The 24,827-nt window shown below is 39.3% G+C and overlaps 2 protein-coding genes across 3 annotated transcripts; both read right to left on the minus strand.

Moving 5' to 3' along the window:
- Positions 1-500: 500 nt before the first annotated feature.
- On the minus strand, positions 501-12,267 carry prrc1 (proline-rich coiled-coil 1). 2 transcript variants are annotated; one of them, XM_020082345.2, is made up of 9 exons: positions 12,001-12,267; positions 10,937-11,077; positions 10,007-10,405; positions 9,250-9,395; positions 8,679-8,781; positions 8,430-8,593; positions 7,633-7,736; positions 4,932-5,034; positions 501-3,909 (listed from the first exon to the last, which is right to left on the minus strand). In XM_020082345.2, the coding sequence occupies exons 2-9, from the start codon at positions 11,031-11,033 to the stop codon at positions 3,700-3,702; spliced, it is 1,326 nt and encodes a 441-aa protein (XP_019937904.2). In that variant the 5' UTR covers positions 11,034-11,077; positions 12,001-12,267; the 3' UTR covers positions 501-3,699. The 2 variants fall into 2 exon arrangements, with proteins under 2 accessions (XP_019937904.2, XP_019937905.2); XM_020082346.2 differs by lacking the exon at positions 12,001-12,267 and adding an exon at positions 11,758-11,877.
- Positions 12,268-13,281: 1,014 nt separating this feature from the next.
- LOC109625975 (long-chain fatty acid transport protein 2) lies at positions 13,282-23,469 on the minus strand. The gene is made up of 10 exons (XM_020081606.2): positions 22,929-23,469; positions 20,452-20,655; positions 19,388-19,546; positions 18,598-18,722; positions 17,855-18,049; positions 17,288-17,378; positions 16,969-17,167; positions 15,557-15,654; positions 14,131-14,261; positions 13,282-14,046 (listed from the first exon to the last, which is right to left on the minus strand). Exons 1-10 carry the CDS (start codon positions 23,407-23,409, stop codon positions 13,870-13,872), a joined length of 1,860 nt encoding a protein of 619 aa, XP_019937165.2. The 5' UTR covers positions 23,410-23,469; the 3' UTR covers positions 13,282-13,869.
- Between the last annotated feature and the right edge of the window lie 1,358 nt (positions 23,470-24,827).

Below are 24,827 nucleotides of genomic sequence, written 5' to 3' on the forward strand. Positions count from 1 at the left end.
CACTTCATTATCAGGTGGTCGTGTATCTTATAGGAACATTTCTGCACCTTCAAAACCTTCGAAAGATCAAATCAGGTGACAGGATGCAATCTAAAGGCAGGCGTGTGGTGAGTCAGTGTATGCTCAGGGATCCCAAGAAGCTGCCTCCACTTACCCTCTACTCAGTGCAGGAATGAATCTGAGTCTTCAGTCAGAGAATTTCTAACCTCAGGCAATATGAATTATTGATGTGAAAAAACTTTATACTCCTTTAAATGAAAGCTCAGCGGATTCGAATTTTATTCATCAACTCCCAAATTAGTGGTGAAGCTCAACAGATGAATTCCTTTCCTTTTGCCAAAACAGTTATTCTCAGTGTTGTACGATAAAGAAAGACATTTTATCTAATTTTATCTAATTGCACAGTGCAGATCTCTGTGTCCACCGTGAATACAAGAAATTCAGTTGTGAGAAGAGGGTAATCTCCTGCAAATCTGTCAGTGTGTGCAGATACAAACAAGTACAAATTCATTGATTTTATTTACGTAAAAAGGCACATTTAGAGGACACACAGTACAGAGAAGGATGCTCTTTCCACCCAAATACAATGATGTTAAGCCTACAGTATGAGTAACTTCCATTTCTGTCAGTGTCCAACTGCCTGAAGCAGCAGAAAATACATTATTTTTCTTTTGATCAAATCCCAAGGTAGTATAAGCAAGGATGTAGATTCATCAGCAGTGAAAAGGTGATGATGGCATTGTTCACACCTGGTATTAACAGGTGAACCCTAGTGATCAGATCACACTTCCCTGATCTTCACATACATCATTTCTGTTCACAAAGACCAAATGACGTTTTCAGCTCATGTTCAATATGAATCTGTAGCAGGTCAGAGGACGTCAGCTGAGCAGGTTGACCTTCAGTGAGGCCCAGGACACATTTGTGTTAACGTTGATAAAAAAATGGGGCCAAAGGTATGGGTCACTGGGCCCAATGTGTTCCACTCCACAATGTGTTTGAGTGATTGGCTCTCAAACGCAGCCTCAACAGGTCTTGGGTCTTTTTACATCTGAACTTAAAGCTGACCATGTGATCTGATCACCAGAGACAGATGTTAATACCAGGTCTGAACAGGGGCGATGATGCAAAGAAGAGCTATAAAAGAAGGGTGTATCAAAAGGCAGTGTTTAGATATGAAAGTGATAAACTGATTTCACAACTACAACTAAAAGAAAACTGTTCACATGGTAATTTCAATTCAGCTTCTATTGTTTTCAGTGAGCTTGGTATTTGCCCCTTCTCAAGTGATGAGAATTGTGCAACTGTAACAAGCGCTCATACGTGTGTACATCTTTCTCATTATTTAATCTCACATTCCGAAACAAATCTAAAAGCACCTAGTATAATTACATTGTGGTTATGACTCTGTCCTGAGCCCCTCTAAAAATAGTCTTACTTTTTAGTTTGCTTTGGCAGTTGCTGCCAATGCTGGAACAACTTTACCTATCCCCAGCTTTAAGGTGGCACTTTGGCTGAAGAGCTCAGCTTATGTTACAATAGACAGAAAAATGGTATCTTTGCTTATTGTTAGGCCTAATATCAGTGAAGATATACAAGTGGATTTTGGGATCGCAAGCATGTGAATTATTATTATTATACTTCATGGAAATAACATTAACAATTAAGATTACATAAAAGATTTATGGCTAGCATTAGATACATCACAACAACTCTACCTTGCTCATTAACAGTCTCAGCGTGACTTATTGTCATGTAAGCCAATTAAATATTATAATGCTACAGTAAGACTTTTAACCTCAGGCATGTGTGCAGTCAATAAAGCCACTATTCCCCTATTTCCAAAACTCACCACATCTAAACTTATCAATCACCTATTTTGGAAAAAGCAGTTTTTACTGAAAGGTGGCAAGTTTGCATCCCTGCCTCTATAATACGTGGTCAGAATGTGTTTTTTCTTAATGAATACAGACAGCTCCACAGTTATGGCAGGCAAATATTTTGCAGTAAAAAAAAGCAAGAACCTATATGAATGTGTACGTGATACTATGACTTTCTAAGTAACAGATATCTAAAACATGATGACATCATTTAACCCATCAGACCAGTCTAGTTGTGTCCCAGTTGCACAGTATATACTGATTGTAAATGGCTTTCATGCATTACTTTGTAAAATGGACTCAGTTAAGTATGTATAGAAAGAGAAACACAGACCGAACTTGCTCGACTTTAGAGTGAGGTGTTGTAACTAACAGGGCAAATTGTGTAACAAGTGAGGAAGCCTTCAGTCAAAGGATCATTACAAGTAAGGCTACATGTTCAACCAACCGTTTCGTACAGAAGTAGTACCACAGGTGTCAAGATTTGTACTGCATCAAATGCTTTAAAAACAATGAACTATTTTTAGCACAATCGCTTGATAGTGATCCAATGCTTTCATAGGTTTCTACGGGAACTGTCTTAGGGCTCCTGAACCCCATGTTCCATGGTAATTGATTGATGGTCATTAAAGATATATGGGAATATACACCACTGAGGCATAACATCAACTGACATAAAGGCCTTATCAGATCTCAAGGCCCTGTGTCACAGTCTACTTTTAATATCCTTGTCATTTCTAAGTTTGCATGTTGCATATTCCCAGAATCATTTATCTTAATTTGTACTAATCGAATTAGTAGAGTACATTATTACATAAAGTTAGCATATGAATAAAGCATATGGACACCATTGATTCATAGCATGGGGGGTGAATTATGGGTTAGCAGGTGCCCTGTTGCTTAAACATAATTAAATGTTTAAGTGGTAGTTTTTAGCAAGGAAAACAATGATTTACAGCTTGTAATACATTTAAAAAAAAAGCTGGACCTTAGATTGATGACACTGGCAACAGATCAGAAAGCAGCAATTTAGTTACAAAAAAAATCTCTTCAGGTTTCCTGAGTCTTGTCAGGATAAGATACAAGGTTAATACCTTGTATCATTTCTGGTTATCACAAAACAGCATACTAGTTTCTTGTGTGCTTATTGAAAAAAATAGTATATTGACAACTTTAGTACTAAGTTGAATTAACTGTGTTAAAATATACAGTGAGACTACCTTTAGTAGTAGTATCCAAGACCCAATCAGATTAACATCAGGTCTACATTATATTATTTAATCTAATGGGGTCAGGTAGGGTCATGTTTTTCTACATGTCACAGGTCAAAACGTTGGAAGTCTCTCTCTCTCTCTCTGGGTATCTTCTTTAAAAATGATTTCAGGCAAAGAAGGTATTTTTTGAAAGAACTTTGGGTCTGTAGTTCATATACAATTGGGACACAGTCTATGTAATAGTCTACAATAATGTTAAGCATTTCTAAACAAAATAAGAAAACAAAATATGGCCACATTTTCAGTTAAGGTTGTTGACATTAATATTACGTGTAAAAATCTCTCAGGGACATGAATAAACGATCAGTTAATAATTAAGTTTCTCTACCTTCTGAGTTTGCATCAAAACTCAGGTCACGTGCTGGAATGTCAATAAACATCTGTTGGCACAAACATTAATGACTTTAAATATGCATTTGGCTTTTCCCAGGACAGATGGGAGACTGATGGGGAGAGACGAGGATCCTCACTGTCCCATCAGCTGGCTGTCCCAACGGGACTTTATCTATTTTCCAGTTTGTGACAAATACTGGAATCGTTCAGCCTCACACAGTCCTGGGTGGCAGCTGCTGTTTGTAGATTCCAGCTAGAGCTTTAGCAGCACTATGGATCATCTGGCGTTGGGTCATACCCGTCATAGCCTGATGCCAGTCTGTTTTGTTGATGTTGGGCAGGCTGCGCTCCAGGACCTCACCCACAGGAACAATCAAACCTGACCAGCGGAGGCTGTAGTCAGGAGGGGTCAGGGACTGAGCCTGCACAAGAAGAGTTAAAAAAATGATGAGTTGCTGGAGGTTTCTGATTAAGTGATACTGAATCGATTTCTGAAGCTCACATTGGGAACCATAGTAAACCAAGTGTACACTGTATACACACACCGACAGCTTTATGAAGGACAACAGCAGAGCTTTGTTTGCACATAAAAGTGTTTATACCAACTCCTTTTTGACCCACTATCCAGAAATGAAGCTTACATATCAAGAATGTGAAAGCTGTCATCTTGCACCAAAGAGAGAGAGTCACAATCAGGGTTGGATCTGACATATATAGTTTCCACCGATACATGCACTTATTAAATGGCGAGTCAATCTCAGCTGTCAAACACCAATTTATAGCATCAAATAACTACCTAAAACCAAACTTACTTAAAGGGATTGCTCAACAAAAAATGAAAATGATGTTTGAGTCCAGAAAACACTTTAGGAATCTCAGGGGTAAACAGTGTTGCAGACACATCCAACACGATTGAAGTACCGGTGATCTATTTTTCAACAGAAACAAAGCATTAAATGCCTCCATAATGCTTGTTTGGTGTCGTCTAAATGTCCAGAAGAACAGACATTCTTTTTAGACTAGAAATTCCTTCATTTACACCGTGTTTTAAGCGTTAAAGTCCGCACCCGGAAGTGGTATTGCTAGCGGATGTAGCAATGCTAACACGCACCCCGCGCAAGCCCATGAGAGCTTGTGTGCAGTGTGTGCACATTGCACACACAAATGTTACGAAGGTGTAAATGACACCGCTTCAGGTCAAATTTGAATGTCGGGGCATTGTCCCTTTCCTTAACATTGAGGAGGTGGGGTTCATGACCTACACTGCAACCAGCCCTCATTGGGCAATAGCGACCCTTTCGCTTCACTTTTGGGAAACTGCAATGTCGTCCATCTTTATATACAGTGTATGGTTAATACTGAAAAGATTATGTTCCATTTTTTCCAAAATAATGTTCCATAGTACTCGGTAGTACATGTGAACATGTCATCTGCTGTTTTATACCTGTTGGATATGATCTAGAGCCAAAGGAGTTGCCTGAGTGAAGACCTCAATGTGGATGCTGTAACTGGGGTCCTCCAGGATCAAACAGCCGATATCAAACCACCTGGAGATTTAAAAGAAAGGGATTATGTAGGAATTGTTAACAATGACTCCTTCATGCACACAAAAGTTAGTTATGGAGTTCCACAAGGTTCTGTACTAGGACAGATACTTTCCAGTTTATATACGCTGTCGGCAACAGTATGATAGAGCCTGACATTCATTTCCATTATTACGCAGATGACACCCAGCTGTACTTATCAATGAAGACCGATCTATAGTTCTAATAACTGAAGCAAGAGATAGTACATAATAATAATACATAGTCACCTTAGATGTCATTAGCTTGGCCACAAGCTCTACTGTGAGGAACACTGGAGTTTTATTTGACCCACATAAAACAAGCAGCTTACTTTAGTCTGTACAATATCAGGAAAATTAGAAGCAGCCAGTCTCAGAAGGATGCTAAGAAACTAGTCCATGCATTTGTTACCTCTAGACTAGATTACTGTAACTCTTTATTATCAGGATGTCCCAGTAAATCTGTGAAAACTCTCCAGTTAGTACACAATGGTGCAGCAGTGCTGACAGGAACGAGAAGGAGAGATCATATTACTCCTGGCTTCTCTACATTGGCTCCCTGTAAAATTCAGAATAGAATTTAAGATCCTGCTTCTCACATACAAGGCCTTTAACAATAAAGCCCCATTATGAGCTCATAACACTGTATTATCCAAACAGATCACTTTGCTCCCAAAACACAGGCTCTCTTGTGGTTCTAAGAGTCTGTAAGAGAATCAGACATAGAGCCTTCAGCTACCAGGCTCCTTTCCTGTGGAACCAGCTCCTAGTTTCGGTTTGGGAGGCAGACACCATTTCAAAATTTAAGGTTTGAGTTAAAAAGTTACACTTGTGTTCCTAGTCTGTCTCCCACTCTCTACCTCTCTCTCTCTCTCTTCTCTCCCCTCTTTTCCAATCACCTCTCCACTCACCCAACTGGTCGAGGCAGATAGCTTAGGGATTTTTTCTACCTGCAGTCGTCAATGCTGCACTTTGTGGGAACTGGTGGGTTTAGGTTTTAAGGTTTTGACCTTACTATGCAATGTGCCTTGAGATAATGTATGTTGTGATAAGTACTATACCAATATAATAAACATCTATGCATTACATGAAAGCTTTTATTAGTATATATTCATGGTCAATTCAGATACAGCTAGATAGAAAATACTTTATTAATTATTGGTTCATTAAATATTTTATTAAACCTATGTCAGTAATAACTGTAAATATATCAATAAAGTCCACAATCTGTACCCATTTTAAATGGAGAAATTTAGCGTGTCACTTTTGCTGATCTATCACTAACAATTTTGCCTGAAAAGATCTAATAATCACCAGCTTACTGTAGAAATGTGATCCCTCACCTACACCAAATATAGGTTGTGCCAACAAAGAAGCCAAAAAGAAATATTTGACCAGCAGGCTCACTACGCCAGTGTTACTCACACTCTTCAACACGTGACAACTCTTAGAACAACAGTTGCATGATTGCTGCCAATTGAGCAATACTACATTAGCAGCAATTACTACAATTATCTTAGATCTATATTGTTCTGTTATGGTAATAGATGCAGCAAGCACCCTATTGTTAGCTAAATCTTTATTTTTGTATTTTCTTCTAAATTATATTGAAAATGTAATTCTAAATCTTAATAGTGAAGCATGTTTAGGGAATAGGTACTTGTAGATACCTTTATGAGAAATTAGCCAACAATGGTTGCAAAATACTTTGGCTAATATCTCGAAATGGTCTCTATGGACTTAATTTTTATTGATGTTTATTGATTCAAGATTCCTTAACCCTAAATTTGCATACCATATTTGGACTACCCAAAACACTGCCCGTGTATCTGATATGACATACGGTAAACGGTCTGAATTTACATTGTTCTTTTCAAAGTGCTTTACAGCACAGTTTTACCATAGATACAGTGCATCTATGTGCAGCACTTTCTATCATACATAACACACAGATTGCCTTCACAGGCAATTTGGGGTTCAGTGTCTTGCCAAAGGACACTGCGGCACATGGAATGGGATCAAACCGACAACACTCTGGTTAGTGGATGCCCACTCTCTCTCCTGCGCCACAGCAGATATCATGTATATTTTTCCATGACCTGTTAAACAACTTTTGAAGGTGAAGTCTGCTCCAACTTTAAATGCTTCACTAAACTGCACATAAAGAGAATTTGTTGAATTTCATATAGTTTTGTGATTAGAGGCTGTAGTATATTTAAATATTAAAAACAGTTACTACTACTCGTTAGTGTTGGTAACATGGTTCCACTTTTAAATTGCCTATAAAGGCCAAACAGATTTTTATAGCTCAAATTCTCAAATGTAACAAGCATGTTCTAAGATTTAGTTCACTACACTACAGATTTTATTTCCTAAAATCCACAGTGGTATTGTTGCAGGGCTATTGAACTATGTTGTGTTCTACTGTATTTTGGTTAGTGTTTTTACATCAGTGTGCAAATGTGTCAGTTGCACACTGTGTGTGTGTGTGTTTGTGTGTGTGTTTGTGTGTGTGTGTGTGTGTGTGTGTGTGTGTGTGTGTGTGCGCGCGCACAGTGTGAGTCAAATGTTTTCTTCTTACTTGTCAGGAAAGAGTTCAGCAATGAAGCTTTCCAATGAGACCACTGGCTGTTTCTCATGGATCACACCAGTACGTCGTAGGCTGTCAATTCGCTCCTGAGCCCCCTGCATGCATGAACACAGACAGAGCGTGTGCATGACTGAAACCAAAGACACTTCATTGCTTGTCAGAACTGAACGACAGGCCAGAGAGTTGGATGACGGTAGATTCTGATAAGGCATGAATATCATCTTTGAATGGCCTATTGTCCATTGGAAAGTTAACTTCCCGTTATGTCAAAAGGGAAGCATACAGAGGTGGTAGTCTTTAGACAGCATAGTGACTGTCCTGGGCCTCTGGATGAGACCAGAGGTGACAGACATAATTCTGAATAAAACTTTTTTGTCTCAACATAAAATTCTTAAATCTAACACTTTCTTATTCATGAGTAATAATAAAACTAATTAATGATGAAACCAATTGTTAGTGGCCCTACATTCAGTAAAATTATTTCTGAAGATTTTCTTGTTGCTTCTGTTATAAACAAAAGTTTAACACATTCAGTCTTTTTCCTGATTGAACTGGAAAGCCATATATATCAGATCACAAATACTTATGAGCTTATTTAAAAGAAAAGGTTTGGATTTGAACTGATATGATCTGATCTGCAATATGTATATTATCATACTTCATCTAGTATGATGAAGTATTAACCTGCTAAAATAGAAATCGTCTACAGTAATTCTGCACTCTCTGCTATTTATAGAAATGTCTAAAGAACTGTAAAAAGCAGGTTGGAGTATTAGCAGCGGACTAACCTTGACACCGGCTGCATAGCCCACTGGCTGTGGTGCGATGTTGGACTGACCGGGCTCTCCAGTGACCATGGCCATCCCAAAAACCTCCTGGAAGGCATCTCTGACTGCCTCTACATTCACTTCCTTATCTGAAGTCACCACGATGTCAATGTCCCCACCAGACTCTGGGGAGCAACAATAGAGTGAAATTTAGTCAAATGCTCTAACATTATGGAGGAATATAGTGATGATGAGAGCAGGATTACTTACTGATGTACGGAGCCATGCCTGGATCCAGAGTGGTGATCATGGACTCCACAGAGTGTTTGGTTTTGTCCAGGACTGACTTTACTACAGTGTTGCCTGCTACTCCCTAAGGACACACAGACAAAGCATAAGAAGTGACTGTCAGAACACAGAGCAAAGCTTTGAGAAATGGTTAATTCACATTCATCACTTTCACAGTACATATTAATCTAAAATCAAATTAACCTCCAAATAAGTAAAAAAAGTAAAACAACAACATATTTTGTTTTTTTTGCATCATATCATATAATTTATCTTACCATAATTTGTTCTTACTGAAAAAAGGGTAAAGAAAACAATGTAATTATACATATAATAAGTAATAACCTGGAGTAAACTAGAGCACTTCTAGACTAAGGTGAAAAAGGATCAGAGGTAGTGAACACTGTTTGCCAGAGTTCAAGTACGATGAAAAATAAGGTTATTTAGAAACAGCTTCTTATTATTAATTGGTGCTGCTATCTTGTGATTGGTGCTGCTTCCAGCCAGAGATGCTGAATGTATTTGGAAACCACCTTTGATTGAGTGGGATTACCTTAATGAAGCCCCAGATGCCCCCACCACTGCTGATGTCTCCAGAAACTCTGGGATCTTCCTGCTCGTCTGGGAAAGTTATGGGAGATCCAGTATTTAATCCCCCTGTCATGGTTGGCTGCTGAACCATGGCGTTGGATACGACACCTAGAACATATGTTGGGACAATTCTAAAAAACAAATCCACATAAATGTATCAACTTTTAATTAGAGAGGGCTAGAGCTCGGCCAATCGTGGATTTTTGCCGACAATACCAATCTTAAGGAGTGAACACAGAAGTACCACCTGGTGGATACATGCCTCGTAATATGTAGTTATGTTATGGAATTATGTACAAAAACATGTGTTGTTAGGTCATAGAAACAGAAACCTATGATCAACCTAGTTATAATCAGTTCATCCTTGAGTCAAATTCCTTCATGGTGTTCCTGAGATATTGTTTTCCTCACAAACTAACCAATAGGTCAGTATCATGGTATTGGTCTGTACAATGTGTGAAGTGTTTTGTAGGTGCAGAGACCTAAAAATACAAGTTTGCACACAGTGGATTTATTTGGTTGAAGGCATAATTCAACATCCTATGCCAGGTAAAATAAAATAATCTTTTTATATTCCTAATATTTGCTAATGTAACGTTATCTGTTGACTCAACTACATATCTACTGTTCTCCATTGTGTCAATGTAGTTGCTTAAAAAGGAGCCTTGTTCCACATGTTGACAATGCAAACCGTGTGTTAAAACAGGTGTGGCTCTTACCAGGCATGGCAGTAGAACTTGAGAAAGTTGGCATCAATGGTGTCTGTGGTGTTCGACCAGCGTGGCCACGTGTGATATCATAACCTGCGCTCATGGAGAAGCTAGATATGGGAGGACCTACAGGAGGGGCTGACCCACCGGGAGCTGAGGCGTGAAGTGGTCTGATGGGGGAGACCATAGGTGGAAAAGAGGGGGAGGTGGAGGGAGGGAAAGGTGAGTGACTTGGGAAGGGTGAGGTGAGTGTGGAGGGAGGGGGAAAATGGGAGGAGAGTGAAGGGGGTGCAGTCATTGGGCTGCTAAAGGGAGGGAGGGATGGAACAGGAGGGAGAGTGATGGAGACTGAGGTGGATCCGATAGAGATGGAGCTGGTGCCTGGGAGGGACAGAGGGCTGGAAAAACCTGAAATTAAAAAGGGCTACATTTACACCCAGGAATAAAATGGTTTCCATATCCAGATTTAAGTTTAACTGGATTATATTTACACAAAAGTCAGATTAATTATCCTGCTTCTCCATAGCTAAAGTCATTCCAAGTAACATTTTACCTTGAAGCAAATTGCAGGGGCTGCCTGTGGAAAACAATGTGACTTTCAATGCAAGGCAAGCAGGTTGAAAACCCACAATTATTATTTTTTTTGTTCTTTAAAGAAACAGCTACATTCACATCTTCTTCTTAAAATCCACATTTCTATATTTAAATAAATATTGGTGGATTTCATCTCAACACCAATGTTGTGTTTTTGTTGTTGCCTATTTTATACTCTAGGATATAAGAATACCATGTTCATAACAATTGAACATGACATGGATTACCAATCTGAAATTTGTCTCAACAATGTGTCTTTCATTGTGATGTTAAATGAACTACAACAAATGACTTGACAAAGGATGGCAGGTAATCCACTGCAACACTTGATAGGTCAGGTCTTACCCATGGTCATAGGTGGAGCGCAGACTGTGGCAGCCACAGTCGGAGGAGGTGTAGGACTGGCAGGAGGCGTAGTCTCAATCCCACTCTCTTCCATCATCTTCTTTATTATACGTTATTCCTTCAATTCAACCCTGATTCTAGCTGTAATAAGATAAAATGAATTAAGATGTGTTCAACTTGTTATTTCTTGCATCAGTTCTAAAGCCTGCAGACAGTTCCTAATGATGCATCAAACCAATAAACCTTGTGAAGCAGATTAGGTATTGACCCTAGACTTACACTGAATGGTTTCTTCAATGTTTATATAAAATGTGGTGATGCCACAATCAGTTACAAGAATTAAATCGCACAAGGTAAGTATTTAGTGCAACAAAAATCCTTGGCATTAATATCACCTTACTTAAAAATGATTCCAATAAGTTCCATGCAGTGAGGTACACTGCAATCAATTAGGCAATCTGATACCCAGAGCTGAGGTGACCAAGTTACACTTCGGGAGTCAAACCAGTGCTTTGCTAACACACACTTCCAGGATTTACACTCTTTGGTTGCATAAAGCTGAATAGGATATCATAACAATGTGACAGGCTGAGAAACAGGGCTAAGTACCAGCACAATGAACCCTCAGGGCTCTCCAGGGGCACCAGCACTCCTGTTCAGATGCTTTAACACAACAAGCAGAAACTCCTGTTCTACGTCTCACCACATACACAACACTGCCACCTCACTCGCTGCTTCCTGATTCAAATGTCACTAACTTAGTTTGATCTGCATCTGCTCTGTGCAGTCTGGTAAAGAACGGCACACCACAGCGGTTTCACCTCACACCGTCTTTACGGCACAGTTCTTCAAACCATGTCCGTGCCGTAGTTTGGAACAGTTTGCCGTTAGCTTCCTTCACCGCACAGCTCACGCCACAGCTCAGCTGTACACGTGTACACGCACGCTCTCTCTCTCTCAGCTGGAGCAGCATCAACATTTCAATATGGACGAAGTGTCGTTCGTATCTGTATCTTCGACCGTCTGTGGTATAGCTTGATATATGTTCCTGCCTCTCCACTCACCTGCTAGCTGCACTAACGCGATTCACTGCTGCCATCAATGACCCGCCGACCCTCTTTGATGACGTCACATGCTGCCACGTCTGCGGCCGTCTCCCGGATGGTCTCTACTCCAAATGTAATTTCCTATTGGAGGAAGTTGTGATCGGGGACTGGAAGAACATTTGGTGCCTTCCCTCTTGATATTTAATTGTGAATAAGACCAAGGAAGTGGCATGTCAAACTGAGTCCTCGTTTTTATCCCTCCAAACTTTTTCTACAGAGATAAACAGGACATTGATGTGGACTCCTCCTTTTGTCAACTGGCTTTGCTACACCCCCCTCCAAAACAAACCAATATTACATTCATTTGAACTACTAGCTGCTAGATGACATATCCACAAATCTTAATTTTCTAATTATAACCACCTTTAAAATTTTTGTATATGAAGTCAAACCATATATCTATTCAATACTATTTATTTTAATTTATGTGCCCTCTATAATATATCACTGATTCATTTCTGCTCGTCAGGATCCCCTGGAATTATTCATGCTTCATGTATTGTTATGCTCGTCTTGATAACTGTTAATTTTGCTGTTTGTCAATAAAGCATAAAAAAAACTTCCCATGGTATTTACATTTAAATACATGGAACAGTTTTGGTTAAAAGATTGACAAATTAAGTGAAATGTCCAATAGACCACAATATGCTGTATGAGACAGCTATAAATGCGCATGGTTACTTACCGATGTGAATTACAGGACGATAAAAACTATTGTTCATTCAAACTATACTACAGTAAAAACCTGGGGAAAAAAGTCAGTTCAATCGATTTGTATAACTTGCTCTATTTATTATTTCTAGCTGTTATAAAATGAATAAATATATAACAATCTAATTTCATTAAAATCAGTAATATTTATCTTGTCACCATCTGTGTGTCCTTTTTGTTATGGGTAATCATATATAATAATACACTTAGTGATTCTGGTGAAACTAGTTCGAGACATCAGTCTTTAAACTCTATTTTCCTTTAGAATTTACTCAAAGTAGTAGTAAACCACAATTTCGTTGTGCTAGTGTATGAAGTACGACTGTGCAATGACAATATAGTCTTTTGAATTTGAAATTTAGGGAATTTAAGAAAAGGAGAATCCGCCCAGGAATTGAAAATGTTAATAGCACAAATAATTAAATGAGGTCTCCACCATAAATTAAAATCATTCACATAATGTTCATTGCCAGTATGAATGTTACCTAAATGGTGGGTCACTAATAAAGGGAGATTCAAAAACACTCAGGGAGTGTAATATCTCTTATTATAAATTCAGCAAGGCACCATCAGTACAACAACAGTGATACGATAAACTGTTTCTCTGAGGTTCTCATTTGAACTTAATACTGTTTTCACTCACTGAATTATTCCAATCACACTGATTTTGCAGTGTTTTGGTTTGTATTTCTTCTTTGTTTTAGCACAGTCAATGAAACTCAACCAGGACAGAGCATGATCACTTACTACTACTACTACTACATACACACACAGATTCTTAACTTTGTTAGCATTTCAACGGACAATTTGTATGTGAATATAGTGTCGCTAACAATTAATGTAATTACATAAAAACAATAGTAAAAAGATAAGAAAGAGACAATGCTCCAATATACTAAAGACCCTCTCTTTGTGGTTGAGGTCAAGAGGGCTGTAGCCAATATATATAAAAAATTACAATTATTAATAAAATAATTTTCCCTTGAAATACTGAACAATTCCATCTGTTAACTCTTATTTTAAAACTCTACAAAATAAAGTTTACAGTACAGACCAATGGAAATGTGTCCATAACACAGTTGATCAGTACTCTTAAAGTAAATGCTCTTAAAATATCTATAAAATGATCTTTCCTGACACAATATCTTGATGTGTAGATGCAGTCAGGAGAATGTAGTCCTTCTGAGAGACATCTAAGAAATACAGAGGGTCCTTGGTGACATCAGGATTAAAGCCGTCCTGGACCAGCTTTGTCTTCTGCTGTTTGAACGTCTCAGTCACATCCAGAGAGGTCTGAAAACAGGCAGAAAAACAAATGAACTAAATAACTATATATAACTATAACTATACATAGTTAAGGCAATGAATATGACTCACCTGTATTCTGAGAAACCATGGCCAGGCATATGCAGGAAGTGCTCGGACTAAACTGTTGTAGAGTTCTGTTCCATTAAATTTGTGTTCATGTTTTAAGACAACAGCTGCCATACCTGCTCGGCCTTCATATCCTGCATACACAGATTGAGAAAATACATTAAGTTCTACTGAATAAATCAGAGGAAACCAACTGCAATGCCTCAATGGCCTTACTTTGATTAGTCTGTGATGTCATGGAATTGCAAAGTGGAAGGACCTGCTGGAAATTTTCTTTTGAGGACATCTTCAGTGTTTCTCAAAAACATAATAAAACATGACTTTTACTACAGTGTTGGTTCTGTTAAACCAGGTTTTTATTTAAAAGTTATGGCTACATGGGTTTGCAATGGAGACAAATCCAGATTGTCTGTTTAAGAGCTGCATCAATGATATGTTGCTGTATGTGAAAGTGAAAATGAACAGATTTAAATGGATAACTATGAGCTTCCTATCCTGGAACTCGCTTCACAGACCTTTTTTTAATAAGAAAACATGTTTAAACCCAAACTCAGGCAGATAAATGGCTCATCTTGTTCCGAAGAATCCAAAATTGTGAATGGTCTATACTCTGCAGGACTTCCGCAATTGAATTGGTTAATATCCGAGACTTTATAACATGGAAATATACCTGACAAAATTATGTTTAGTACAAAAAATTGTGATTCCACTTTGCTTACTTGAGCAGCAGCATATTCTAACGTGAGCTCCTCTCCACTAGAATCATCTTCCAGTTTCAGTTCGGGAGGTAGACACACTTTCTATGTTTAATATGCAGCTTAAAATCATCCTTTTTGATAAAGCTTATAGTTAGAGCTGCCTCACATCTGCTCTTAGTTAAGCTGCTGTAGGTCTAGATCAGTGGTGTCAAACTCAATCACAGAGAGGGCCAAAATTAAAAACTGGGACTACGTCAAGGGCTAAACAGGGTCAACATTTATTAAACAGGATAGACAGGATATTGGAGAAAGTGCAAAAAGAAAAGATATTTATACGCTACATTGGTCTTTTATTTCCATGTGCCAGAGCCAGATGTTTGGTATCCTTTCTTGGCTGCCAGTTCATTAATGTTTGGGGTTAGGTTCTGTGCTGTGGAAACCCATAAGATGGAGTGAAGGTGTGGATATAATTTTATCGCGAGCCGGATATAATCATACCACGGGCCGGAAGTGGCCCGCGGGCCTTGAGTTTGACATCTCTGGTCTAGCTTATCGGGGAACACGTGACCCATGGAGATTGTCTTTCCTCTCATCATTAATGTCTCATCGATACATGTTACTGACTTGACTTCTTCCCCAGAGTCCTTATTGTTTAAAGATCTAGGATCGCTGCAAACAAAAACCCACTTTAGCAGTAATATAAATTACAGAGTAACACAGATTCCACAGACCTGGTACAGTGACTCCATAGACATTGGCCTCCTTGATAAAATCAACAAGACCTAAAACCTCCGCCACCTCGGTGGTGGACACGTTCTCTCCTTTCCACCTGTAGGACACAAGAATAGATGCAGCTAAACAATAACTTCAATTGTAACGGTTATCTGCCAGTCGGCCAGTCTGAGGCCTCATTGTGCTCCATGCTGGGCTCATTGTGTCATTGTGGTTAAGGGGAGGTTCTACGGGAAACACAATTCTAATGGGAGCGAAACACTACAGCACGGGACACAGACCTAAACCTGATTTATACTTATGTGTAGAATCACCATAGCATATACAAGTAGCAGACGCTGTTGTTAGCATTTATTTATGTCTGGCGTGTCTGTGACGCTCTCTTATTACAACAACACCAAATCCTCACTTTGTTTCACACATTGCAGAAGAAAATTACTTGACTTGAAATGACCATGGATATAATTTATAATGTGGAGAAACATATTGATAGTATATTTGTTATTGCAGGGAACTCCCTCACGTCACATTCCCTTTATAAAAATGTGACTTGGAGAATCTGACAAGATATCAAATACTATTTCGAGAAGAGCGACATGAGACAGGAGTCAGCATCAGTCCTCTCTGCTGCTGTAACTCACTGTCTGCAGGTATCACTGTTGAAGGGATTGTTCGTGTGAAAAGTGAAAATTCCCTGATTATCTACTCCCCACTATGCCGATGGAGGGGTGGGTGAAAGTGTTTGAGTCCGCAAAACACTCTTGGAGTAAACAGTGTTTCAGTCAGATCCAATAAAATTGAAGTAAAAGTGACAAAAAAAACCCCAAAACAACAGAAAAAGAACATAACATGCCTCCATATTGCTGGTGTGGTGTCATCCAAGTGTCGGAAACACCCAACATTCATAATCGACTCACAATGGCGTCGTTTAAACTATGTTTTTAGCCTAAATGTCTTCTGATATCCTCCTCTGAGGCACGTTCACGTTCTCACAGACGCAATGGAAAACCACACACACTGTGGGGGTGCGCATCGCTACATCCGCTAGCATCACTACTTCCGGTAGTGGACTTTTAGGCTTAAAGCATGGCGTAAATGACGTTTCAAGTCAAATATGAATGTCAAGGCTTACAGACACTAGGATGACACGTTGGAGGCATGTTATGACTTAGTGAGTAGATAGTAAATGAATTTTTATTTTTCGGTGAACTATCCCTTTAAGGCATAAGACATTTCTGAAGACTGTCCACAGATTTTGGTCTGGACTTTCTCCGGAGTTTGCCTTTCACACTGCTGATTCTGATTCTGAGTCTGGCAGATAAATAGTATGCAATATGACCCCTATAAAACATTGAGTATCATCATTTTTAGTTAAAAAAAATCATTTTGATCATACACACTGTCATGGTACCTGAAGGTGTCTCCGATGCGGTCATGGAAGTACAGAAAGTCCCTGTGATCATGGAGCAGTAGGTCTCCAGTGTTGAAATAGACGTCCCCAGCTTTAAACACATTCCTGAGCAGCTTCTTCTCTGATTGGACCTTGTTCCCAGCATAGCCCAGAAACTGGTTCATAGCTGTTAGAGGGGCTACCAGGATCCCTGCCTCTCCTGTGCACAGAAAGACAATGCACATTTAGAGGACGCATCAGCTCTTCTTCTGTATAAACAGCTATGTCCCACAGGCTAGATCACTGTCATGTAAAAAGACTTGGCATGCTATTCATTTACCTTTTTGTGCTCGTATGCATATTCCAGAGTCTGCTCTGACTGGCTCATATGATTGGGGATCATATCGAAGGAGCTCAAATGGCATAGAAAGCTGGAAAAGAAAAATACATATCATATATTATATAACATATGATTGATGTTTACTGTTATATCATTGTTGACTTTATACTTACTGTACATTTCCTCATTTTTTTACATTTATTTCATGTACTTCTTAATGAGATGGTCAGGTATTTCAGTGGACATTGTATAATATATACATACTGTATATACATAATATATGTATAATATGGCAGTGGCTTATTACCACGTCATAAGCTGTCTAAAGCCTTTTAGAATATTTCAGCTAAATGTTTTATTTTATAACCTACAACTTTGCTGTTTTGGTTCAGCCATAGTGTTCTATTTAACCTCGTTTTCAGCCTTCTGATCCGACATTTCCCATAATGCAAGCAATAGCATCTTTTTATCTATTATTTCATTTAATAATGAATGCATTGTATTGCAAAAACACAAATCTGTGTCAAAGTCCAAGAGGAGTAATGAAATAAATGTTTTATTCCTGACCTTGTTGAAATAGCTTGCCCTCCCAATCGGTCCGACCTCATCTGTGTAGTTGAGGAATCCGATGCTGGCCTCAGTCAGGCCATAACCCTCTCTGATCTTGATTCTTTTAAAGCGCTCGGTAAACTTCTTCCAAACATCTGATCTGAGACCACTTCCTGCTGCCAGCCGGACCCTGTGAGCTCTCTCCTCTGGAACCTAGAGGACAAAGCAGCATTTAACTTAACAAAGGAATAGTCCTACATTTTGGGAAAGATTTCTGCTTTTAAAAAATTAAAGGTACTGGTTTTCACCTGCTCACCGGAAAAATGTAAGAATCTTTTTTCAGAGCTTACCATGTGAAGTTACTTTTCTTTCTTTTCTCTGACTCACTGTCTATACGTCCTCATGTCACTCATCGACTGTGGATAGAATGCTTATCAGAACTCACAGATCTGATTGGCTGAGTGGCATCACGTGAATGATTTGCAATGCATGCAATTGGTCTGTGAGTTTCCTGGGCCACTAACCAGTGTTGAAAAGTATATAAAAGCTACGGAGGATCAAATAAAAAAGTCCTGTCAAAATTTGACAATTCTCAATGATTTATTGGTTGTAGGTTTGGGTCCAGATAGGACTGTATCTTGTTCCGGATCTGGGCTGTGGTTCACCCATTAGTGACCTCTAGGGGCCTAAACTGCACCTTTAAGCTTGAAATTCAATATTATAATTTACCAAAAAGAAAGATTTGTGTTTTGAAGACTTACCACAGGATGATTGACCAGGTATCGACAGAGCTCTCCAATGTACTGCACCACAGTCACATTGTGTTTCACACAGTCCTTCCAAAACTGACTGGCAGAAAACTTTTTTTTTAACACACAAGTTGCACCTGTGATCCAAAAGAGAAAATATTATGAAGATGGAAAGCAGTCGGCAATGTAACACAATATGCAAATAGAAACTTAGATATTTCTCTTTTTCTACATGTCAACATAAAATTCACAAATGTAGCTGAAGCGAGAAATTTCCTTTTCTTTGTTTCAGGCTTTTCTCCTGTAATGTGAGGAAGTGAGAATTCCTCATGGACCTATAAAACAGAAATGCTTCTTTATGTTGATTTCCTCGAGCATTTGTGAAGTGTCCTTGAGCAAGATACTGAACCCCAAATTACCCCTGACAGCTGTGCTGGTCTCACTGCCCATGTATGAATGTGTGTGAGAATGGATGAATCGCAAAAAACTGTACCGTTAAGCACTTTGAGTCTAGAAAAGAGTTTTATAAATACAGACCAATTACCATTCCATCATTACTGTTTTCAGAGTGCAGCCTTGGCCTAGCATAAATACTGAAAACAGAGGGAAAACACTACACTGGAATGCTGCTCTAGAAAAGTGCTAAATGTATGTAAAAGTTTGCAAAGCATAATTACAATTTCATTTCAAGGTTTTCTGTCTGAAGGTGAAATACAGTGCAGTGTCTCTGGTGGGCACTGGGGGTGAAGACCCCAAAGACTGAGTTTAAAATCTACACTGACTGAAGTACTGCCGTTCTTACCAAGGCTTATGCATCCTCCAATGCCCAACAGGGAAGCAGACATGTGGTAAAGAGGAAGAGTGATGTAGATGATGTCATCAGATGTGGCTCCACACACTGCGAAGAAGGCCATACTCACTATGGCTTTCAGGTGTCCTATGCGTGCTGCCTTAGAGAGACCTGGAACAGATGGGCACCAGAACTGAGTCACAAGCTTTATATATTTTGCACAGTCCCACCAATATGTAGACAAAATTACTTGTGATAGGTTTGTTTGTCACATTTTGCACTAAACGTGTATTAGTTGTGTTGAATTATTCTTTAGGTTACAGGAGCATGAATGTACAACATTTTATGCCAAATCATTTTTATAGTTGCTGGACCAACAAATGTGGCTACTGGTGGTTTGTGCAGATGCAGCAGCCTGTCTTTTATGGATCGAAACTCTGCTACTGCCAAGAAGTCTTTGTTTGCATTAGAAAGTGGTTCCAGAACAATATTCTGGACATGGCCATTAAGCTGCTTACTCCCTGTCTGCTGAGACTTATGTTGGTAGGACTGTGTATTTATATTAGAAAAGAATGGTGTATGACTGCTGTTACTATAGCAGACATACAAATGTAATCAGCCAACAACATGTCAAGCTTGCAAGCTTGCACTGACAACTCATACATTCAGGATATTCAATTCAATTCAATTTTATTTGTATAGTGCCAAATCATAATATACATCATCTCAAGGCACTTTACATAGAAGGTCAAGACCTTCAAATCTTAATCTTAATATAGAGAAACCCCATGAGCAGCACTGTGGAGGAAAAACTCCCTCATTAACAGGGAGAAACCTCTAGAACCAGACTCAATGTGGGCGATCATCTGCTTCGACCTGTTGGGGTGAGCAGAGAAAAATAGGGAGGAGAGGAATATCAAGCACATCCTGAACCTGAACTTGAGGTAGACCAACAGATCAACATCTGATATCTTGATCTCACAGGTTGTAGAGATTGCAGATATTTCTAAATTAAATTAAAAATACTTCATCTTAAAGTATTCAAGTAGAGTTATAACACAAAGCTCACACAGTACCTGTAGTGCCTGAAGTGAAAATGAAGAGGAAGTTTGACATGATGTCCACTTTAGGAAGTTCACTTAAGGTTTCTCCAGACATGCGTTCCACCTTATCCAATAAACTGTTGACATCCTCAGAGGGCGATGTGTGATCTACCACCCACACGGCCATTTTGTCCTTCTTCAAATCAGGTAGCACCTCCTCCACCAAATGCACCAAATCTGGATAAACAGACACATTGGGTTATCTCAGCACTGCTTCATCACACAGAACCACAGCCAGTAAACACACATGGACAGAGAGCTGTAGATTCCACTCAAAGGTCATTTTAGATGTTGTATCAGACTAAATTCCACTCCACGGGGTTCCACTTACTTTGTCCTCCTAACTCAAAGATGTGAATATACTGCATGTCAAACCATGACATGGAAGTGATTTAAAAAGTAGCAGTGCAATGATTTGTTTTGTGATACCCAAACCCGCTGCCACAGCTGCAGGTGCAACCTACTGTGCTTACATTACCTGACTAATGTAACAAAACTAATTTCACAGTTAATGCTATCACACATGTAAATCATTATTTCATTCTATTCAAAGTCAGGGCCAGCTGTATGTTTTGTCAGTATTACACATTACACTTATTCATTGTCAACATGTTTCACATGTCTGAGGTGGAACTTTGGTTTGTTCAAGACAGATAACAACCGTGAGATTGCAGACCCAATGTTCAAGTCAGTATATATATCCCCCGACACAACACAAAAACAAAAACTGAGACTCAGAAATCTACAGAATCTCTTCAGCAAATCGTGGATTTGGAGAATCGTTACACCCCTTGTCAATATAATCACATCCCTCACCTTCAGGGACTGCACACCAGTCATATACATACTTTCAGTGTGATTAATGAGGGGAGAAGTCATGACATTGTACTTTGCTCTGCACATGTCAACTGTCAGTAATCAGTTTACCTTTAACTTTACCACCTATCTGACAGCTATACTGTACTGTAGCTAGTAAAGATTTTTAAATCTATAAAAATATAATGGTTGGTTCAGTTTAACTATCCAAATGTATATTAAGTGATAATCAAGTAATATAAGATTAAACACTCTCAAGTACTTTTACTAATTTGAATTCATATTTTGAGCTTTTACTAAAGTATTTCACATTTCATTCAGCAGTATTATGCCATTTACTGCTCCATATTTCGTATCCCATGTTCTGCATACATACTGTAATGTGCATTCTTCAGCTCTTTCTGATTTTCTCCTGTCTATATTTTAAAATATGAAAACTAAATTATGTTTTTATGTATTAGGTTATTTTTCTTAATTACACTTGCTCTATAGACTATATAGATGTGTCTTGAGTTATCCAATCACTAATGGTCAGCTGTAGGTAGTGGTGTAACTGGAGGTACCTAAGACACAATGACTCAGGTCATATGAAGAGGTGCTGTGGGACGCATGTGAATGTGTCCTTAGCCACATTGAAGAAGCACCTACAGCTGATGTCCTCTGATCTGCTACAGTTTCACAATGAACCTGAATTATTTTTATAATTCTGTGTTTCACATACATTGATTTATTTGTGGCCACCGCCATCAAGATGTGTTCTAATGCCAGACGTGAGCAGTGCCTCAATAAGTCATGGCACCCTATGTGTCTGTGATGAACAATTTTTTAATCTCTGATGTAAAATACAGCTGCTTTCAGATATGCACTGAACCCTGCAGTTACTCCACATTTTCTCTGGAGGAGGTGCACGTGTGAACATGAATGTCGGAGTGAGAGCCTGGCCCTCTAGTGTAAAGTCTGAAGAAATTCAGGAGAAGTCGATGTGAGAACACAGCAGGGGATCCCCGCTGGATTCACAGATGCAAAAATTAAAAACACAGAAAACAAATATCTCCCTGTTCAAAAGCAATGACACACACGTAGAAGACACGGACGAAGATGTCTGTGTATTCTCAGGAAAATCACAGCGCAGTGGAGTTCACATGTCACTTCCTGCCTCTGCCTCTGCTCCACCTCTCGTCTGAGGATTTGTTGCTGTTGGGAATGCATCTGTGCAGAGAACACGCGGGTCATGTTTGAAAACAGCTTTCTTTTTTTGAGCTACTTTGGAACTTTACGTTTCGCATTAATTGCTGATATGGAGCGAATGCAACTAAATAGCCAATTGGACAAAAACAATTAAAAAAAAAGAAAATGACAAAGTTTTACAAGAATGAATTAGTGCTAACAAAGACAACAAACTTTAAAATGTGTTATGGATCAATGTCTAGTAAAACACATTGTGCATTTTTACTCTCAGAATCAGTGTGCTGATTAAATTCTGGGAACCCTGACACCAGGCCGGAAGGAGGCCCCTAAACAGGTTTTGTACGGCTCTGCAGGGCCATCTGTTTGTGGTATGACTTTAAACACCTTGCGTGTGAGGAAACGTGTGAGGAAACGTGTGAGGAAACGTGTGAGGATACGTGTACTACCTGCCCCAACAACGAGCGTCCTCGCCCCGCAGCTCTGCAGGCAGTGAAGCAGAGACTTGGCTTTAATGTTGACGTTGAGAAAAGCGACTTCACAGCCCAGTTTACACAATCCCAACCACACACACACAAAGTCCGGTTCGTTGCACATCAACTGAGCCACAATGTCTCCTTTCTTCACACACGTCTCCGTCCGCAGCGCATTGGCAAAGCGGTTACTTCTGATGTCCACGTCCTGGTATGTGAGGGTCTGATCCTCGAAGATAATGAAGGGTTTGTTCGGCTTCCTTCTCGCCTGATAGAGGAAACAGTCGAGGTACGTGATGATCCCCTGCTGCATACGAGCCTGCGAAGTCTTTCTGTAGCTCCGAAGTTTCAAGTAGTAAATCAAATCCACCCAGAAGAAGGGATACGTTATCCTCTGGTAGAAAAGTAGAGCCAGCAGCGCTGCCAGGAGGCTGCTCAGCACCACGCTCACCATCATGATCACGGTGACACACTTCCACACTGCTCCGCTGCTACTGCAACTGTGCTCCAGGAAACCTGCAGCTGATAGCACACACACACACACACACACACACACACACACACACACACACACACACACACACACACACACACACACAGTAAGTTGAGCCTGGTGTGAAGGGGAGAATAATTTACAATAACCAATTGAATCATAATTATATAATTTGAAAGATCCTTGCCTGTTGGAAAGTAATGATTTATTTTGTCATCTCATGGTGGACTACTTCTCGGAGACATTGGTCACAGTCACTTTTTATTCACCCTTTACCTAAATTCCACAACAGCTGAACAACAAGCAAGAACAGATCTCAAATCATTAGGGATGGTTGAGCATATTCCGGTGTTCAGACAATAGAGTTCATTTTGATCTGAGAAGCTCCTGGAAGGCAATCATTGCAGCAAAACTACCTGGAGCAGTGTTACTGCCAGGGGCAGATCAGGATCAGGCTGGTGGGGCATGTCTGAGGCAGCTAATGGCAAATGAGGACTTGTACACAATTTCACTCTGGAGCCCTTTGTGTGTATTTGTTGTGGAATTTGAAAATGTTCCTAGGATATTTTTTCACTGTGTAAAAAACATTGTGGCACCTTCAAGGCAAAAACGGTCCAATTGAAACTCATTATAACTGCTTTTTTTGATCCCTCTACCATGACAACATAAAATCATGCATTCCACATATTTATGCTTCTATTCTGAGGCCCTGGCTTCAAGTATATTATATATATAATATAATAATAATAATAATATATAATATTTTATACTATTTAACATCATATTGACCCATTTTCCCATATGCATATAGGTAAACTACTATTTCCTGGTCTCCTGTAGTGGCACTATTTCTGTATAATGGAACCCATAAACCTAATGTTTTCTACTGAAATGATGTGTGTGTTGATGTGGACTTCGGAGAGTGTGTGTGATGCACAGGTGCGAGGGCCTACACATGCATGTCTATATAGTAAACCACACCTCAAATCTTGATGTATATTCCTGTTTATTATTTATGGTGTGCTGAGCGAAGGTGTGTGTGTGTGTGTGTGTAAGGGGGTGTCTATATGCATGAGTGTTTGTGTGTGCATGTGTGAGTGTGTGTGCAGTTATGACAGTATCCAGAGGACAAAGCAGAGAAATAATATTGTGTAATATAATTCCTCACTCCCTTTCTCTCTCTCTGTCTCTCTCACACACTTGCACACATCATCACCACTCACACACACAAGCATGACGTGCACATCTACATGTACACTCAATAAAGTATAACAAATGAAACCTCAATTTTGCTGTGAATTTTTGTGTATGGGTTACAGATAAGCTTTCAGTGTGTGTGTGTGTGTGTGTGTGTGTGTGTGTGTGTGTGTGAGTGTGTGTGT

This window comes from Paralichthys olivaceus, chromosome 18, assembly GCF_024713975.1.
Source record: "Paralichthys olivaceus isolate ysfri-2021 chromosome 18, ASM2471397v2, whole genome shotgun sequence".
Taxonomy (NCBI): Eukaryota; Metazoa; Chordata; class Actinopteri; order Pleuronectiformes; family Paralichthyidae; genus Paralichthys; species Paralichthys olivaceus.

What these genes read in the sequence shown, in the direction of transcription:
- prrc1 (XM_020082345.2), bottom strand. Translation starts at nt 11,033, where the DNA reads ATGATGGAAGAGAGTGGGATTGAGACTACGCCTCCTGCCAGTCCTACA. An exon ending in GCTATGCAGCCGGTGTCAAG is followed by an intron (nt 7,737 to 8,429) that starts GTTAGTCCGCTG and finishes TCATGCATGCAG; the next exon opens with GGGGCTCAGGAGCGAATTGA. An exon ending in CTCTAGATCATATCCAACAG is followed by an intron (nt 3,910 to 4,931) that starts GTATAAAACAGC and finishes CTTCTTGTGCAG; the next exon opens with GCTCAGTCCCTGACCCCTCC.
- LOC109625975 (XM_020081606.2), bottom strand. Translation starts at nt 23,409, where the DNA reads ATGATGGTGAGCGTGGTGCTGAGCAGCCTCCTGGCAGCGCTGCTGGCT. An exon ending in TTTCACTTCAGGCACTACAG is followed by an intron (nt 19,547 to 20,451) that starts GTACTGTGTGAG and finishes CATCTGTTCCAG; the next exon opens with GTCTCTCTAAGGCAGCACGC. An exon ending in GGGCAAGCTATTTCAACAAG is followed by an intron (nt 17,379 to 17,854) that starts GTCAGGAATAAA and finishes TTTCTTTTCCAG; the next exon opens with CTTTCTATGCCATTTGAGCT.